The 19,475-nt window shown below is 30.8% G+C and overlaps 2 protein-coding genes across 3 annotated transcripts; both read left to right on the top strand.

The window, feature by feature from the left end:
- Positions 1–7,789: 7,789 nt before the first annotated feature.
- Positions 7,790–9,418, top strand: LOC130935994 (uncharacterized). The gene is made up of 3 exons (XM_057865954.1): positions 7,790–8,370; positions 8,483–8,721; positions 8,902–9,418. Exons 1-3 carry the CDS (start codon positions 7,906–7,908, stop codon positions 9,161–9,163), a joined length of 966 nt encoding a protein of 321 aa, XP_057721937.1. The 5' UTR covers positions 7,790–7,905; the 3' UTR covers positions 9,164–9,418.
- Positions 9,419–12,687: 3,269 nt separating this feature from the next.
- LOC130935995 (uncharacterized) lies at positions 12,688–14,693 on the top strand. Of its 2 annotated transcripts, XR_009068023.1 has the most exons (4): positions 12,688–13,152; positions 13,236–13,480; positions 13,579–13,898; positions 14,501–14,693. XR_009068023.1 is itself a non-coding variant. In XM_057865955.1 (3 exons), exons 1-3 carry the CDS (start codon positions 12,688–12,690, stop codon positions 13,823–13,825), a joined length of 957 nt encoding a protein of 318 aa, XP_057721938.1. In that variant the 3' UTR covers positions 13,826–14,468. The 2 variants fall into 2 exon arrangements, 1 of the variants encoding a protein (XP_057721938.1); XM_057865955.1 differs by lacking the exon at positions 14,501–14,693 and having other exon boundaries at positions 13,579–14,468.
- The last annotated feature ends 4,782 nt before the right edge of the window (positions 14,694–19,475 follow it).

Here is a 19,475-nt window from a genome sequence, read left to right as displayed (position 1 = left end):
ATATTTTAATACACAATATTTTAAATGGCAACAAAATTTTTTATTCTTAAATAACTAAATATAAAAAATATAAATATAAAATATATGAGTATTTTTTATTTAATAAAATTAATTATTATGCAAAACTTTTTTATAATATTGAAAAATTATATTAAAATAATATTTTAAATAGTAACATAAAAATATAAAATTATTAAAATTTATTTTTTATTACTTGATAAATAATTAGATTATTATGTTCAAAATTTATTAACTAGCTATTTTTTATTAAAGATATTATTATATAATATAATTCTTTATAAAAATATTTTTAAAAATAATATATTTAAAATATTATATATAATACATGAAAATATTTTTTCATTTTTTAATTTTTTTAGAAAAACAAAATAAATAATATAATTTTAAATACATACCTAAATAAAAAAGTTAATATTTTCATGTATTATATATAACGTTTTAAATAAATTTTACTTTTACAAATATTTTGATAAAAAGTTATATTTTATAATAATATATTTAACAAAGTAATTAGTTAATAAATTTTAAATATAATAAACTAATTATTTATCAAGTAATATAAAATAAATTTTATTTATTTTATATTTTTATGTTGTAGTTTAAAATATCATTTCAATATTATAAAAAAATTTCTATATAATAATTAATCTTAATGAATAAAAAAATTATATTTTTTGTATTTATATTTTATATTTTTTAAAACAAAAATTTTTTATCGTTATATAACAAAATATGTGATAATCTTTATCTATATATATATATATATATATATATATATATATATATATATATAGAGGTGGTGAAACGGGTCGAATTCGTCGGGCCGACCCGCCGAACTCGCTAAAAAATGTGGGTTGGGTTAGAATTTAAAATCTGTCAAATTAAAAAAATTTGCTAAATTATGTATATATGTTCTAACTTCTAATTATGTGACTTTATTTATTTTATTTTATAATTTCGTATATATGTTCAAATTATGTGACTTATTTTTTAAAATAAAGATGGTTCTATTGACAAATATTATTTTAAATAATTTTATTAAAGTTAAAAATTTTAAAAATAATAATAAAAAGTTATATTATAATTTGACTATTTTTTATTTGTAATTAATTGTTTAATTATTATTTTTTAGTTAATTTTAATTAATTTTATTTAAAAAAAAAACAAAGTCAAACGATTACCATTTTATACCCATTTTAGTTGGCGGGGCGGGTTGGGGCGAGTCGGCCCGCATTGCCACCTATATATATATATATATATGGCAATGCGGGGAAGCCCGCCCCACCTCGCCTAGTGAGGCGGTCTCAAAATCCTAGCCCTCCTTGCTTAACGGCGGGCTGGCGGGCATAGCCTGCCAAATATCCTTTTTTTTTCACTATTAACTATTAAATAATATATATAAAGGCATAAAAAAATCTCTCATATCTTTTACTTTTAACTATTATAATTTCTAAAAGTATAAACAAATTATAATTTTTATATTCACAAACATTAAAGTCTTTGTAATTATAAATATCTAATAAATATAAATATAAACCAAGTTTTCATCCAAAACATAATTATAAATATTGTTCCTAAAGCAAAATAAACATAATCCAAAACATAATTATAAATATTGTCTCTAAAACAAAATAAATATAATCCAAAACACTCAATTTCATCTTCATTCTCTTGTAAGTTAGGTTGGGGAAAGTTGGGTTTTGGCAAAAAAAATTGTAAAAATACCCATTGCTAAAAAAAACTAAGCCCGGCGAGAAAATCCGCCCCGCCCCGCCAAAGCCCGTGGTTTAAGCGGTGCGGGTTAGGCGGGCTTTTGCTATTTGGCGGTCCTAATTTTTCAGCCCAATTCGCCTTTTTTGGTGGGTTACGCGGGTCGACCCAACAAGTTTAGGCCCGTTTGCCACCCAATATATATACTATCTAGTAATTTTTTTATATATTAAATAATTATAATCATATAATAACATTAAAATCAGAAAATATATTAAATCTATTACAGTATAACTATTTAAAATATCATTTTTATATAATCTTTTAATATTATAAAAAAATTTTGCATAAAAATTTTATGGGTTTGACAAATTCTTTTAATTTGACCGGTTTTAAATCCTAGTTCGACCCACCTTTTTTAGCGAGTTTGGCGGGTCGGCCTGACGGACTCGACCCGTTTTACCACCCTTAATATATATTAAGAAGATTATCACATATTTTACTATATAAAAGTAGAAACTTTTTGTTCTAAAAACTATAAATTAAATAAATACAAAAAATATAAATTTTTTTATTCATTAATATTAATTATTATGCAAAAGTTTTTTTGTAATATTAAAATGATATTTTAAACTATAATATAAAAATATAAAATAATTAAAATTTATTTTATATTACTTGATAAATAATTAGATTATTATATTTAAAATTTATTAACTAATTACTTTATTAAATATATTATTATATCATATAATTTTTTATCAAAATATTTGTAAAAATAAAATTTATTTAAAAAGTTATATAAAATACATGAAAATATTAACTTTTTTATTTAGGTATATATTTAAAATTATATTATTTATTCTGTTTTTCTAAAAAAAATTAAAAAAAATAAAAAATTAATATTTTCATGTATTATATATAATATTTTAAATAAATTATATTTTTAAAATATTTTTATAAAAATTATATTATATAATAATATCTTTAATAAACTTAGTTAGTTAATAAATTTTAAATATAACAATCTAATTATTTGTTAAGTAATATAAAATAAAATTTTAATTATTTTATATTTTTATGTTAGTTATAGTTTAAAATATTATTTTAATATAATTTTTTAATATTATAAAATTTTTTTGCAATATTTAATTTTAATAAATAAAAAATATTCATATATTTTATATTTAATTATTTAAGAATAAATGATTTTGTTGCCGTTTAAAGTATTGTGTATTAAAGTATTGTCATTTAAAGCATTTATTTATCTACTAGAATATTCTATATTTATTAGAGTCCATCAATGCTCTTGTTTTATATTAGCCTTTGATTTTCATCTAATAAAATCTAATGGCCTATATAAGTGTGGCTCATTCAATAAGCACATAATGGTTGAGCTCGTTTTAGACATACCCTTATGCCAGTATAGAAAGAAGAACAAAAAAGAAATGTTGGTCAAGTAGATTTTAGTTTTTAGTATAGGTCGAAATTTTTTTTTGTTTTCAATCCATTTTTTTATACAAAATAGTTTTCAAGGTTTAAAATTAAATTTTAAAATTTTTTTTTACTTAAATTTTAAAATTTTAAATCAAATTATTCATAACAAAAAATTATTCAAAATAAAAGAAGAAAAAAAATAATATTTCTACTCCTCTGAAGATAAAAAGGAAGAAAAAAAAGAAGGAGAAAGGAAAAAGGTCGATTTTTGCTTTTGCTGCCAAAAATAGACCATTTTGTGTGCAGGACAAAAAATTTTTTTAACTTATATCTTAGAAATTAAAATTATACTTCACCCTTAGTTTTACCTAAATAAAAGAATATTAAATTATAAACTCGTGAGATCTCTGTGTAAGAGATCTACACTTCTACTTATATCACTCAATTCTACCATGGTTGCCATCTAAGTTGCATGGACACGCATGCTATCTACTCTTCTACTTATATTAATTAATTTTACCATCATTGTTGCCATCTAAGATGCATGGACATGGATACTAAGCACGCAGAACACGTGAATAAAATTTTTTTTATAAGATACAGAGACATAATATATATATATATATATATATATATATATATATATATATATAATATAATATAATATAAAATAATTTTTTAGATAAATTGTAATGATATTTTAGTATTTTTTTATATCAAAATATAAATTAAATTTTTAATTATTTTTTATATCTTTTTTAATTATATAAAACATTTAAAATATTTTTTGTTTTAATAATTAATAATATATATTATTTTTAAACTTATTTTAAAAATACATATTAAGAATAAGGTTAGACATACTGACACATGATGGTATTTAGGTGTGTCCAAGCGTGTTCGATGAAAAATTTTTTATTTTTTTTATCAAGACACAGTTTGGATATAGAAGACATGCGTGTCGATCTATCGGATGAGTGTCGATGAGTGTTGTACCCAAAATGTGTCTGACATGGAAATACGACAAATCAAAAAAGTGTCTGCGTTTCTAGGTTGCCATTAGTTAGCACAATAGGACAGTTTGGGAAGCTTCAAAAACTATTTTTTTTAGTTTTTAACTTATGAAAAGTAGTAGTATTAATGTCTATTATAATTTTCAAAACTAAACTGTAGTTTTTTATAATAGTGATAGCGAGGAGGAATTTGAAAGTAACTATGAGATCGTTGGTCTAGGTGAAGACGAAGATGAAGCTAGCGGTACTATGAACGTAGATGTAGCGGAGGTTGCAAATGCACTAGTAAACCAACATCTGTTTCAGGAGTCTTCTTTCATGTAATCGTTAGATTTGGAAGCTATGTATGCACCGGAGTTTCCTCAATATATGAATGCAAGTATCAAAAGAAAGATAATTGTGTGATAATTTATAATAGATTAATAAGGTCAGATGAGTAATATACGTAATATGTGGATTATAATTTGTTATCATAGCTAAAATAGTTTTTTATTATGGATTATATTTACTAGTTTTTTATGTAAATAAAATAGCTAAAATATAGACTATAATTATATTTGTTAAAGTGTATTTATCAATTGTTTATATAATAAATGATTTATTACTGTATATATAATAAATGATTTATTACTTATAATGTATAGAAAAAATTTAATTCTTAAGATATATATTTAATGATTATTTATGAAAATATATATATCTTGCGGTGTGATTGTAGCAGAGCTTCCTGTTGTGGTGGATAGTGAATTCACACGGTGGGAATGAAATTCAGTTCGAGTGAGGCAGTAATCAAGACAATGAATATCATCAGTCAAGACTATGCGATCTTTCAAATCCTTAAACCACATCAATTTTGTAAAGCTTCTTCTACAGCTTCTTCCTTAATGCAATCCCATACTGGTGCAAGCACTCGGCCTCCAAGGCCTCAAAATTACTCATGATCGGTCTTGTAACCAGAAGACCATTTGTCAGCAGACCAAGAATTATCGCCACATCCTCCAACGTCACAGCACACTCACCAATCGAAAAATGAAATGTGTGAGTCTGAAGCCGTCATCTCTCTATTAGAGCATTAATCATTACTGACTGACATTGGATGACTCCAATCTAAAAAACATGATAAAAATCAGTCTCCCATAAATACCCCTCAACAATTTGGTTGTACGGATCCGACGACATTAAGTGGTCACATATCAACATCCGTAATCCCTACAATATTACATTTCCCTTATAATTACCAGTATAATATAATTATATTAACAATAACATAATTATGTTCACATGTCTATTATAACTATCAGTATAATTGTATTTCAAACATACATACTAAATCTGTTATACAAAAATTCTACATTTATATTTATTAGCTTATAACAAAAATTAATTAACCTTAACTAAATAACCAAAATAATTTCAATCATGATAAATTATTTATAAAACTTATATATATTTTTTCTTCTTTACATAACCTCTAACAATATTATTATTATTATTATTATTATTATTATTATTATTATTATTATTATTATTATTATTAATCATAAAACAATATATTAAATTTATATTTTAAGTTTAGTGTTTGCTAATTTATTGTCTAAATTATCCTAAATTACGTTAAATTCAATTATTAATAATCATAAATAATTTATTAAATTCATATTTTTTTACTTTACTTAAACTACCATAAATTCATACTTCTATTTTTACTATACAATTAAAACAAAAATATATTAATTAAAATTTTATTCTAACAAATAATAATAATAATAATAATAATAATAATAATAATAATAATATCTACAGATTTTATAAATTAATTTCATTCCAAAACATATTAATCAATAATCATAAATTTCATTCCAAAACAAAACATATTATTAATTAAAAGTATTCACAGACTTTATAAACTAATTAATTCTATTTTAATCTCTATTTCTAACATCTAACAGTAACAATATCATACATATATATCTAGTCTCTATTTAGTGCTATTATAATATTGCTACTAAAATCTAATATTATTACTATTATTTTTATTAAATCAAAATATTAAATAATAAAAATTTATATAATTTAAATGTCCAAAATAATTAATAATGTAAATTTTTAGTTGATTTATTTCTTTAATTTTTGATTTTCTTGATATTATATTAAAAATTTTTTTTCACTACTTTGTGATCTAACAATGGTTAAAAATGAAGATGGTTGTGGGGTTGGAAAGCAAGCATAGAAGAATAGTATATGAGGGTGAAAATGATGGTTGATGATACGGGTGTTCAAATCCAAATCGATCCAAATTAAATCGCTCATCCAATCCGATTTAAATTGAAAAACGATTAAAACCGTATTAAATCGGATTTGATTGGATTCTATTTTTTGCAAACTGCTAGATTAGATCGGATTTCGGATCTACTTTTCATAACCGATCCAATCCAATCCAAACCGCACAATGTGCTATAATATATCATTTTATTATTATATTTATAATTATACTTATAACATATTCAATTTATTATATATTTTTCTATTATTTATGTATTATTATTATTTAATAAATATTTTATGTTCAAAATGTTATTTACTTATTTATTTTAACTAACCTATAATTTTATTTTTATTGTTATGTTATCGTTGATTTTTTAAGATATTATTAAAACTTGTTATATTATTGTTAATTATTTAAAATTTGATGTTAAGACTTGTTATATGTATTTATTTTTTTATTTTAAAAATCGCAAATCTAAACCGATCCAAACCGCTTGTAATCGGATCGGATCAGATCGGATTTCCAAAAAAAATTTTATCCAATCCAAACCGTACCGCACATAAATTAAGCGTTCGGATCGGATGACTTTTTTCCTTAAAATCGAACCAAACCGCACCACAAACACCCCTAGTTACTGCAAGGGGGTGACACTCGAACGGGGTATAGAAAATAACAAAGCCAACCATAAATCCACTACATGCTCACCACGTGGATTCAATATGTAAATTGAACGGTCCGATTACACTTTTTTCATCACACTGTTCAATTTGTTCGACACAGCCATCACAACCCAATAAAATACCATATACTTTCATAACCATGTTATACACTAAAACTCCATATCAAACTTAAAAAACTCGAAATATGTCACGTGTAAAGTAAATGCATTATTGAATCCATTATCATTATTAAGAAAACTGTACCTGGACCAAGCATGTCAAAATCAAGATAAGTACATATTTATTATATGTATTTTTTATCTTTTAATATTAAAAATAATTAATAATATAAAAAATTCAAAAAAATATATACAAAAGATGATTACTTTCATAAAATATTAAAAATATTTTTAAATAAAAATAAAATAACAAATTATTAAATAAATTAATATATTTAATTAAAATAAATTTGATAGTTTATAATACTATTTTAGATACGAAAATATTTAATAATACAACATTAATAAAAAATAATTAAAATTTATTTTATTTAAATTAATAAATATTAAATAAAATAAATTTTAATTTTTTTTCCGACATTATCCTTTTAGATAAGGATATAGTGATGGTTCTGATTTTCTTCGAGACCAACACGCAATAGTCGAAGGTGACTTCTCCCGTACTCTTTTAATTTGAGGTGTTGTTTTCGTGACTATATCTCCGGTGTCCCGTCCCCATTATTCTTTATATAAACTAGCTTTGCTCAGCTTCTGTTGCCCAAAAGAAAAAGAAGATAGAAATGGATGGCATAAAGCATAGGAAGGTGGCAGTTAATGGCATCAACATGCATATTGCAGAGAAAGGAGAAGGCCCCGTGGTGCTCTTCCTCCACGGCTTCCCAGAGCTCTGGTACTCCTGGCGCCACCAGATTCTCGCTCTCAGCGACAGAGGGTACCACTGTGTGGCCCCTGATCTCCGTGGCTATGGGGAAACCGATGCTCCTGCTTCCATCGAAAGCTACACGAGCTTCCACATAGTGGATGACCTTGTTGCACTTATTCACTCTCTTCAAGTTGAGAAAGTGTTCTTAGTGGGTCATGATTGGGGTGCAATCATCGGTTGGTACCTCTGCATGCTTCATCCTGAAATGGTGAAAGCCTACGTATGCCTCAGCGTCCCCTTCCTTCGAAGAAATCCCATAGTTCCCACCGTGGACGCCATGCGTGCTCTCTACGGAGATAACTACTATATCTGCAGATTTCAGGTCCATCGCGTCCTTAGCTTAATTAATTCCGATTCTAACTACATTCTTGTATCTACATTATTATTGCTATGAAGCTGATTGATTGTTGTTTAATTAATTTGTTTTTAAATAGAAACCGGGTGAGATGGAAGCTGAAATGGCCGCAGCTGGGACTAAGTATGTGCTTCAAAACATCCTTACAACTCGCAAGCCTGGTCCTCCGATCTTGCCCCCGGGCAAGTTTGTATTCAATCCTGATATGAAAGACACCCTGCCTTCTTGGCTAACGGAGGAGGATCTTGATTATTTTGTCTCCAATTTCGAGAGGACGGGATTCACCGGAGCATTGAATTACTATAGGAACTTTAACCGGTTAGTTTGTTAATTAATTAATTAAGTTCTGAGTTAGTTGAGTAGTGCATTCAAAATATTGATGAGAAAAAGTACAGTTAAACAACTCCTAACAACTCATTTTAAATAAGTGTAATTAATAATTATTAATTTTATATTTTTTAAAACATAAAATTTAAATATTCACTAATTTGTTTGTAGGAATTGGGAGCTTGAAGCACCATATAGTGGAGTGAAAATCAAGGTGCCAGTGAGATTCATCACAGGCGAATTGGACATGGTGTACACCTCACTAGGGTTAAAGGAGTATATCCACGACGGTCGCTTTAAGGAAGATGTACCAAATTTGGAGCATATAATTATTCAAACCGGAGTTGCTCACTTCAACACTATGGAGACACCAGAGGATGTCACTAATCACATTTACACATTCATTACCAAGTTCGATTTCCGCTCCATCTAGACTCTGGAGTCTGGTCTACATATATTTGTGAAACAATCACTCTTGCGTCTCCTTTCTACCATGTATTCATTAATACGTATGTTATTCAAATAAGCGCGTTGGCAAACGCAGAGGAAAAAGCCCTGCTGAGAAACTCTTGAGCAAGCAATTCTTAGTATTTTTTTTATTATTTAGTTAATATAAATATTAAATTATTTTTAGTAAATAAATTTTATTAATTTATGTACATAAATTTTTAAAAATATTAGTGTAAATTGTAGTAATTTATATGTGTAAAATTTTAATAAATATAAATGTAAATTATATGCTTATTATATCCAAAATGTCGATAAATATAAGTATAAATTATTATTTGTCTAAGTGATAGTAAAAAATAATAATATTTATTAATTATATTGTTGAGTTAAATATATAATTAATTTAAATGATGATGACAAATATTATTTTATTGGATTAAACATCCAATTATTTTTTTGATTAGCCTTTGCTAAATGGTGTAGGCTAAAGAAACAAAAATAGCAGCAGGCCAAAGAGATCTCGGTAGCTTCTCTAACACTTAAAGGCCAAAAAAATAATGCAAAAAAAAAATCAGATGGGCTGAATGAAAAATAAATTCAACCCAAGTCCAAGAAGATTTCACCAAGTTGAAGCCTTCTAAACTACAAAGCCAACATTCACAAGCTTGCCTAGGTCAAAATCAGAAAAAAAGAGAGAACTCCATCCTTCTTGTTTATTTACCAGAAAAGAAAGAAATAGAAAGGTATCACAAAAATAAATGTCTAATCACAATAATCAAAGTAAGTTAAGGTAAGTCAGAGAATAAAGGTGATTTATTTCCATGTGTATGCAATTTATTTTTTTCATTCTTTCTTCAAATTTTTGCAACGCCAATTTGAAATAAATGAAAAAAGTGATTTCTGATGATCACTGCTGTGTATCAAAGGCTCAAATTATTTTTTGAGGACAAAACACTAACTCAAAGGTTTAGATTTGAGTTTACCATTGAAACATTTTCTCTTTGCGAATCTGAGGTCTTCGGTCAAGAAAAAGAACCTGCTTTAAAACCCCTAATTTTGGGGGTTAAATGAAGAAAGTGAAATGACAAATAAAAGAGGTTCAAGGTTCAACAAGTTGACTTAAGAGAAATCCAAACCAGAACTTGAGAAGAGGTACAAAAAGAACAATTTTTGTTTTCTGAGGACAAGGAGAGAAAACCAGAATTTGAGTTTGTTTGAGAGCTTCCCTATGAAGAGTTCAACGTTTTGGACAGTATTTCTAAGTTAAAGAAACATTCTGCCAAGATAAAGAGCTTCATCAGAGATAGCTGAATTCAGTTCAACTTATAGTAACAGAGGCTGTTAATGCATTAATCTCCTTCATACTTTATTGTTTTATATTTCAGTTTCAATTTATATCTTTCTGTATTTTCTTTGAGAGGTAAAAAGTTGAAAGAGAGATATTGAGAAAAATCCTAAGAGTGAAAAATGCAGAGTGACACACTTGAGAGAAAAGCCAAGAGTGAATTCTGATTTTCTTTGGTTGTAATTTTCTATCTTGTGTCAAGTATCTGTGAGGTACTCCTTGCTAAATTGAGTAAACACTTAATGTAAAGAGTCTAGGTATTAGCATAACCAAGTCAAATTTAGGAAGAAACTTGAGAGTCTAGAGGATTGTGTGAAACCTAAGAAATTGGTGTATGTAATACTTTGATTCTAGTAAAAATTTCACCACTGTTGTGGTAAAAACTGGATGTAGGTTGCATTGTACAAGACAACTGAACCAGGATACATGCCTATGTCAACTTTCTTCTCTCTCTTTATGTTATGTTTTTCAATATTTATGAGACAAAATGAAATTGTCTCATAAAATTTTCGCTGCATAGTTCAGAAAGTTTGATATTAAAGGCTTAATCCATTAAAGCAAAAGAAGATCATAGATTCAACCTCTCTTTTCTAAGCCTTCTGTAATCTTCACATATAGCGTTGGTTTCTTCAATTGAGTCTGATATAGCAATTTTGTTGGATAACCAATTAAAGTATCATCCAACTTTGTCAATTTTAATAGGCTAAAACCAAAAACCTAATGAAACAAAAAATTCCAAAAACAATTATTTTTACTCTTATCGTTTTAAAAAATCAACGCATGCATAAACATCTCCCTTTTCCCCAGCCGTGCCATTCTCCATCCTCCCCAACAAATTCTGTTGCTGCCACGCTGCAGTCTATAACACACTTATGGTATTTGTTGCATCAATAAGTGCTACCGACCACGTTGAAGATGACGAGGACAATCTCATGAACGGAGTTCCAGGCACCGTCACTATAATGCGTTGCCAACGCTGACTTGGACCAGCCGTTTGCCGGCTTCATTCCACACCCCGTTAATGCTGTGTTGTTTGTTGAGCATGAAACGTTTGTCGCTGCCGATTCCACTAGGTAACACCGTTTTTGTTGTCGTCGATTTCACTAGGTAACAATGATGCATGTGGCTGATTCTTGCTCCATTTTTTGCTCTTTTATTTTTTGCGCCAAACATAAAATTAACATATCCTCATCTTCAGATGTTTCTTTTTCGAATTACTGGATGTTTTCATTTCGAATTAGTGGATTTTTTTTTGAATTAGTAAAAAATTCTATATTAAAATAGTAGATGTTTCTTTTCTAAATTAGGGGATTTTTTTAATTCATGGATGTTTCTTTTAGTTGCACTCTAAGTTTTGAATGTTTTCTTTATTTATTTTTGGATGTTTATTTTAGTTTTATACTGCTCTTTCCAATGACTTGCAGTAGTAATTACGGCGCTGTGACACGATGAACGGCAATGCAGCAACGGCAGTTCCACAGGAGCGTGATCGTGTCACTCGCGCAAGAACTCCCTGCAGCAGTGACATTAAGGAACGCATGCGCAATTTGCGTGAGAAATCCCTCCAGCAGCAACAGTGCGTCGTACTGCGGAGGTGGAGATGCGGTGGTGACACAGTGTCTGCGCAATAACTGGGTAACACGATGAAAGAGCACATGTCTACGCAGCAGTTTTTTTGCATGTGTTTAGAATAGGTTATGTTGCCTAATCTTAATTATTCAAATTGTCATTAATTCTATTTATTTAAAATTTAATTTTAAAAAAATTTAAAATTAATTTTTGAACAAGTTGTTTAAGTTGACTGGTGGATATGTTGACACCTGTACTTTTTCTTATGCACTTTTGTCATCTTTCTTACCTAATAATAGTGTTTTCTTTAAGAGAAGTATTAGGTAAATAATAATCATCTTGAAATATGAGCAACCACCAATCAAATAAAAATATACTATACCTCTAAATTATTTATTTAAATTTTATTATTAAAATAACCATCTGTATACCTGGTAAAATAAATATTCAATATATCTATTATTCATATTATTTAGTATTTTCATTTTCATTGTCTACTTATACTTTTTGTTTGTTTAATTTTTTAGTATTATTATTGGGGTTCTTAGCTGGAATATAAGGCCGACAGATGCATAGAGCTCTCATCGCGTGAGATGGAGGGAATAGAACACAGGAGCGTCGAAGTGAATGGCATCAACATGCATGTTGCAGAGAAAGGGCAAGGCCCTGTGGTGCTCTTCCTCCACGGCTTCCCAGAGCTGTGGTACTCCTGGCGCCACCAGATTCTCGCTCTCAGCGACAGAGGGTACCGCTGCGTTGCGCCCGATCTTCGCGGCTTTGGCGACACCGATGCTCCTGCTTCCGTGGACAGCTACAATGGCTTCCACGTAGTGGGTGACCTTGTTGCACTTATTCAGTCTCTTCAAGTGGAGCAAGTGTTCCTGGTGGGTCATGATTGGGGTGCACTCATCGGTTGGTACCTCTGCATGTTTCGCCCTCAACTTATCAAAGCTTATGTATGCCTCAGTGTTCCTTTCCTCCGAAGAAACCCCACCGTTCCCACCGTTGACTCCATGCGTGCTCTCTATGGAGATGACTACTATATCTGCAGATTTCAGGCATCCTCTGTCTCACTCACTCGTATACATCACTTACTGTTTGCTCCATTTATTTTTTCTTATTTGATGGATCTGATATGTAGGAAGCAGGCAAAGCGGAAGCTGAGATGGCTCAAGTTGGGGCTGAGTATGTGGTCAAGAACATGATTACAACTCGCAAGACCGGTCCTCCAATATTCCCTAAGGGAGAGTATGGAACCGCTTTCAATCCTGATATGAAACAAGACTTGCCTTCCTGGCTCACTCAACAAGATCTTGCTTATTTTGTCTCCAAATTCAAAAAGACTGGTTTCACCGGAGGATTGAATTACTATAGGAATTTAAACAAGTAAGTTCTCTTGAATCTTAAATTCTTAATGATGAAATATATAGGAAAGTACATTCTCTAGCATTGAAGTGAAGTTTTCAATTGTAAATTGGGTGCAGGAACTGGGAGCTGACGGCACCATGGAGTGGAGCGAAGATCAAGGTGTCAGTGAAATTCATAACTGGTGAGCTAGACATGGTATACACATCATTAGGGATGAAAGATTATATTGAGAGTGGAGGTTTCAAGGAAGATGTGCCAGGCTTGGAGGAAGTCATTATTCAACCAGGAGTGGCCCACTTCAACAACCAGGAGTCACCACTTGATATCACTAATCACATTTACGACTTCATCACCAAGTTTTGATTCCACTAATTTATCATCTTATTATCTGCGACGATTTGGTTCTGTTTTACCATTTGAAGCCATACATATAAGAGTAAGACCACTATGATTAGTGTGTGTTTGGGCATATAAACGTTCAAAGCATTTCATAATATGGCTCAAGCTAATTAATATAAAACAACAACGTTCAAAGCATTTATATTGATGAGTAGTTGAGTAGTGCATTCATAATATTGATGAGAAAAAGTACAGTTAAATAACTCCTAACAACCAACTTTAAATAAGTGTAATTAATAATTATTAATTTTATATTTTTTAAAACATAAAATTTAAGGAAAAATATGAGGAGCCAATGAAATATTTGTACAATGTGTACAATGGAAATTTATGGAGTATTAAAGATATAATCATTAGTATTACCTTTTTTTCGTTAGCTGAAACTTTTAGGATGAGTGATATCATGACATGGTATTAGAGAGCTAGATCCGAAAGGTTAAGAATTCGATCCTTGGTGAACCCAAAATCAGTTTAAGATTTTGAGAAGATGTTTATTATTCCTAATATCCGGATAATTATTATAGATAACATGAGAGATGTTCATTTTGTAACTCAATAGCCAATTGTACATATTATACAAACAGTCCATTGTCTCCATAGCGAGACTCAAAATTTAAATATTCACTAATTTGTTTGTAGGAATTGGGAGCTTGAAGCACCATATAGTGGAGTGAAAATCAAGGTGCCAGTGAGATTCATCACAGGTGAATTGGACATGGTGTACACCTCACTAGGCTTAAAGGAGTATATCCACGGCGGTCGCTTTAAGGAAGATGTACCAAATTTGGAGCATATAATTATTCAAACCGGAGTTGCTCACTTCAACACTATGGAGACACCAGAGGATGTCACTAATCACATTTACACATTCATTACCAAGTTCGGTTTCCACTCCATCTAGATTCTGGAGTCTGGTCTACATATATTTGTGAAACAATCAATCTTGCGTCTCCTTCCTACCTTGTATTCATTAATACGTATGTTATTTAAATAAGCGCGTTGGCAAACTTAGAGGAAAAAGCCCAAAAACAAATATTAAATTATTTTTAATAAATAAATTTGATCAATTCATGGGTGTAAATTTTAAAAACTGTAAATGGAAATTGTATTGATATGAGTGTGTAAAATTTTGATAAATAAAAATATAAAATATATGTTTATTATATTCTGTTCTTGCCTTGTTATAGCCGAACTATAAGTTGTTCCCGAGTAGTAGGAGGCCGAGCTTATCTTCGAGTCGCAATACTCCACCACCAGCCAGCAAAGCCAAAAGGAAAAAGGGGGAAGTACCTGCAAAAAGTACTCCGACGCTCAAGTCAGCTTAGAAGAGTTATCTTAAGGAATTGCTCAGTCTAGAATGATCTACCTTTACCGTTTTCTCTCGATTGCTTTTTATAACCGAGATATTATAACAGTAATATTCCTTAATTTACTGTTTATGATATAACCGATCAAAAGGCCATTTATTGTCATAAACTCGGTGTAAGTAATATGTCGGTTACAAAGATGTTAGCCGAGTTATAACTCGTAACCGATGTATAACGGTCGTATCACAGCCCCCAAGCTTAGCCTGGGTGTAGATAAGGCAGGTTGAGCTTTGAAGTTTGATTCGACCGAGTTATAGCTCGGCGTAAGGAGCCCCCAGGTCAACTTGACGCATCGAATGGGGTGTATTTATTGTAGTATAGCAAAAGTTACCTGAAGAGTTAATGATGATATTTGTCTTTTCAATGAAGGTGCAAGTTCCAAAGTGATATTTATGCCGTTGAAAGTGGGTTTTAATGAAGGGTCAGGATTTTAACTTGGAATTGAAAACGTTTTCTTAAATGAGTGGCTAAAAAGTGACCTTGAGTTACTTTTGTGTGAGGATTCAACTGCTCTAGTCCCTTTGTCTTCGCAAGGGGGTTTAAAGAATGAGCAAAAGAGGTTAGAAATGTTACTCCCTCACTCCTCTTGTTTCTGTTGATTTTCCTTCGCCTGAGAGAAAAAATGAGTGATACGAAAGTAAAGGCGTTGCCTAAGGTAGAAGACGATGGATCATATGGGTGGGTCAGTGAAGATGTGAAAATAAGGGCCTCTCTGTTTTTCGATGAAGAAAGTGTTAAGGGAATAAGTTTAGAAAGAATAATGAGGCCTGGTTTTCACATCGAATTGATTCCATGTAACCGTATGGATCGGGTTTATCATCGAAAAAAGGATTTTGAAAATTTCTATATGTATAGCTGCGTTCTTGAGGAGTTGTTTGTGAAATTACCCTTTACAAAGTTTGAATGCAATATATTAAAGCAGATGAACTGTGCTCCTTCTCAGGTTCATCCTAACGGATGGGCTTTTATAAAATGTTTTGAGGTGTTAATGGAATTCTTAGGGATTGAACCTGAGGTAGAGCTGTTTTTCTCACTTTTTCAAGCAAAAGGCGTTTGGAAAGGCCTCTGGGTAAACCTGAACAGTACACCTGGATTTTCTATTTTTAAATAGTACAAATCTTCTTTCAAAGATTTTAAAGAAATGTTTTTCAAAGTGAGATCGGTAGAACAGGAATTTCCGTTTTATTTAGACGAAAATCTCGGCGAAAAGTTTTCCCTTTATTGGTGTTGTTATCCTAATCATATATTGGGTCCCGAACTGATATCGCCCCAAAACGAATGTATTATAAATTTTTTATTGGAAATGGTTGATCGGGGTGGGTTGATATCTGTGTCAAACTTGTTGCCTTGGGAGGAAAATAGGGCTTCTGTAGTGGAATATTTAGGTAAGGATTTATTGATTATCTGTTCTGCCTTAAACTCTAATTGCTGAGAGTTTTGTTTTGTTGTTTTTAGGTGGGAGATATCCTGGGGTCTCAGCATCGAGTATGAGAGCTCGTTTTAAGATGAAAAACTTTGAAGGGTCTTCCTCTAATTTGGAAAAAGTGGAAGGGGAGGTTGAGATGAATCAACCGATTCCGAAGAAGAAAGGAATTGTGTTCAAGAAGAGAAAGTCCGAAAACGTAGAAGAGGGGAGGAAAACGATTGAGCTCGACGAACTGGCGAGTTTTACTGTTAAGCAAGAAAAGCTCCACTCTTTTGAGCAAGAGGGTGATGGTTCGTCACTGTGGGACAAGAATTTTCCTTTTAACGTTGTGGCAGACAAAGTTGTGCAGTCTGCTTCTGACGTTACTCGTATTGATGAAGTGGGAGATCTCGGTATAGATCAATTTATGCAGGTCAGCTATATGCTTTAGTAGCTTTTAAGATCGGCTTTTGTGTTATTTTTTCTCCTTTTTTTTTGAAAAATTAATTGGGTTTGTAATAATGTAGGTTTTGGGTTTTCGGTTGGCCAGCATTGGTCGGAGTCAGGAAAAAAGGCATAGGAAGATGTTACAAACTGCGTCTGAGAGCACGGAGCTAAAGGGTCAGCTGGAAACGAAAGAAACTATGCTGATCGAGCTTGAGAAGGAGTTATGTGTTGTGAAGGAGAAATTGAAGCTCGAAAAAGAAGAGCATGAGAGTGTAACTGAGTCATTAGAGAAGAAGAAGGGTGAGTTGAGTACGATGAGTGAAAAAATTGTGGAGGTGACAATGAAATTGAAACAGATGGAATCGAGCCGAGATGCCGATATCCTTGATGCCTTCGCAGAAGGTTTTGAACGTGCTGTAATCCAAGCTAAGTTTTTGTTTCCTGGAAACGATTTTACTGCCATGGATCCGAGCAAAGTAGTTCGGAATGGTGAATTAGTTGATGATGAAGATGGAGCTGAAGAGGGCGATGATAATTTAGCTGACTAAGATATTTGGCTTTATTTTGGACTGTCTTTCTCTTTGTCCCTTTTTTGAAATGGAATGATCTGATTCATGTAAAAACTGTTTGTTTTGAATGGTTTATGTTTAGTCATTTTGATGACTATGGTTTTGGTACTGTTTGCTTTGCGGCTGATATGTCTGTTAAATTAGGATATGGTTAATCCTAATTTTTATGTGTCCCAATCTTAGGGTCTGATGAGTTTGATGTGCTGATTGAGATTTTATCAGCGGCTGTTTGCGCATGAGTTATCAATGTGACTTTAAGTTCGGCTGACGATTTTTTTTTTTGTTTTTTTTAATTTTTTTTTAGAGATTGTGGTAAGAGACAATTGATATAAAGTATGTGCAGTGAAATTATGCATAGATAGATATATCAAAGAAGACATATTTTATTTAGTGCAGTACCTTTACAATTGAGATAGGTAAGCTAGCCTCGTTAAAACCTTCTTGAGCAAAACCATATATGGAAAAATCTCAAGGTAGGAAAAAGAGTACTAGCGTGCTGCATTTTGTTAGCTGAAGTATTTCTTCAAGGAACTAACATTCCAAGTGCTAGGTAGTTTTGTTCCATCTAATTCCTCTAGATGATATGCACCTTTGCCGATCACTTGACGTATTCTGTAAGGTCCGTCCCATGTTGCAGCGAGCTTGCCATGGGTAGGTGGTTTACGTGCCGTTTCAGTTTTCCTTAACACCAAATCACCTTGATGAAATGATCTTGGTCTGACGGTCTTGTTATGGCTGATGATTAGATTTTTGACGGTTTAGAATTTACAAATGAATTCTCGTTGCAAGTATAGTTTCTAAACCAATCAATAATCCTTTCATACAAAAAGTTGTTTGTCACTAGTACAAACCCCTAAAATTTATAAACCGAAGTATTGAACCTCGGGTCGGTCTCCCTAGGAATTACAATAAAGTGTCTTGTTATTGGTTGTGAGTTATTTTGGGGTTTTGATATGAAGCATGAAGGATAAATGGCAAGAAAGTAAACTAAGGCCTAAAAAGGTCTTGGCAAGGGTTGGTGGTCAAGGATCTCTATCCTAATCACTAACCACAATATGAGAATTGGCAAGAATTAACCTCATTAAATCATCCTCTAACTAGTAGTAAAGGAAAGTCAAATGAGCTATATCAATCCTAGTCCATAAGTCCTAACTCTCCACTAATTCAATTAGTGAGAACCAGAGTAAATGGCTCCCAATCATCAATTACTTGGACATTAGTAACTCAAGAGTTCCTAAGTTACCTTTCCAAGCCAAGAGTATAAAATTCTACTCTAAAATCCAACCAAGCATTTCATCAAACACTTGGAAGGCATAAAAGGAAAGCATAGTAAAATTGCAAGAAAAGTAAATCTACACTACTCAATTGCAAGAAATTAAACAACAACAAATCAAATGAACACAATTATTATGAATTACCTCTAATTGAATTGAAAGAGAATAGGAGGAACAAAAGTAGATCTACAACAAAACACAAGAACAACATAAAGGAAATTACAATAAAAGAATGGAAGAAGAAGAATGTAGCAACAAAGAATTGAGAGATAGAAGTGGAAGAAAGCAAAGATTAAAACCTAGATCTAAGAACTAATCCTAATCCTAATCCTAGAGAGAAGTGAGAGCTTCTCTCTCTAGAAACTACTTCTAAACTAATCCTAAACTAATGGTAACTAACATATGTTTCCCTCTTCATTCCTTGGGTTAAATAGCATCAGAAATGAGTTGGATTGGGCCCACAAGGCTTTTGAATTCGCTGGCCACATTTTGCTTTAAGTGAACCAGGTGGCAGCAACGGCGCGTGCGCGTACTATGCACATGCGCGCCACC

Source organism: Arachis stenosperma, chromosome 6, assembly GCF_014773155.1.
Source record: "Arachis stenosperma cultivar V10309 chromosome 6, arast.V10309.gnm1.PFL2, whole genome shotgun sequence".
In the NCBI taxonomy this organism is placed as follows: domain Eukaryota; kingdom Viridiplantae; phylum Streptophyta; class Magnoliopsida; order Fabales; family Fabaceae; genus Arachis; species Arachis stenosperma.
The sequence above is the reverse complement of the archived record's forward strand: the minus strand, read 5'-3'. Positions and strand labels throughout refer to the sequence as shown.

What these genes read in the sequence shown, in the direction of transcription:
- LOC130935995 (XM_057865955.1), top strand. Translation starts at nt 12,688, where the DNA reads ATGGAGGGAATAGAACACAGGAGCGTCGAAGTGAATGGCATCAACATG. An exon ending in ACTATATCTGCAGATTTCAG is followed by an intron (nt 13,153 to 13,235) that starts GCATCCTCTGTC and finishes TCTGATATGTAG; the next exon opens with GAAGCAGGCAAAGCGGAAGC. An exon ending in TACTATAGGAATTTAAACAA is followed by an intron (nt 13,481 to 13,578) that starts GTAAGTTCTCTT and finishes AATTGGGTGCAG; the next exon opens with GAACTGGGAGCTGACGGCAC.
- LOC130935994 (XM_057865954.1), top strand. Translation starts at nt 7,906, where the DNA reads ATGGATGGCATAAAGCATAGGAAGGTGGCAGTTAATGGCATCAACATG. An exon ending in ACTATATCTGCAGATTTCAG is followed by an intron (nt 8,371 to 8,482) that starts GTCCATCGCGTC and finishes GTTTTTAAATAG; the next exon opens with AAACCGGGTGAGATGGAAGC. An exon ending in TACTATAGGAACTTTAACCG is followed by an intron (nt 8,722 to 8,901) that starts GTTAGTTTGTTA and finishes ATTTGTTTGTAG; the next exon opens with GAATTGGGAGCTTGAAGCAC.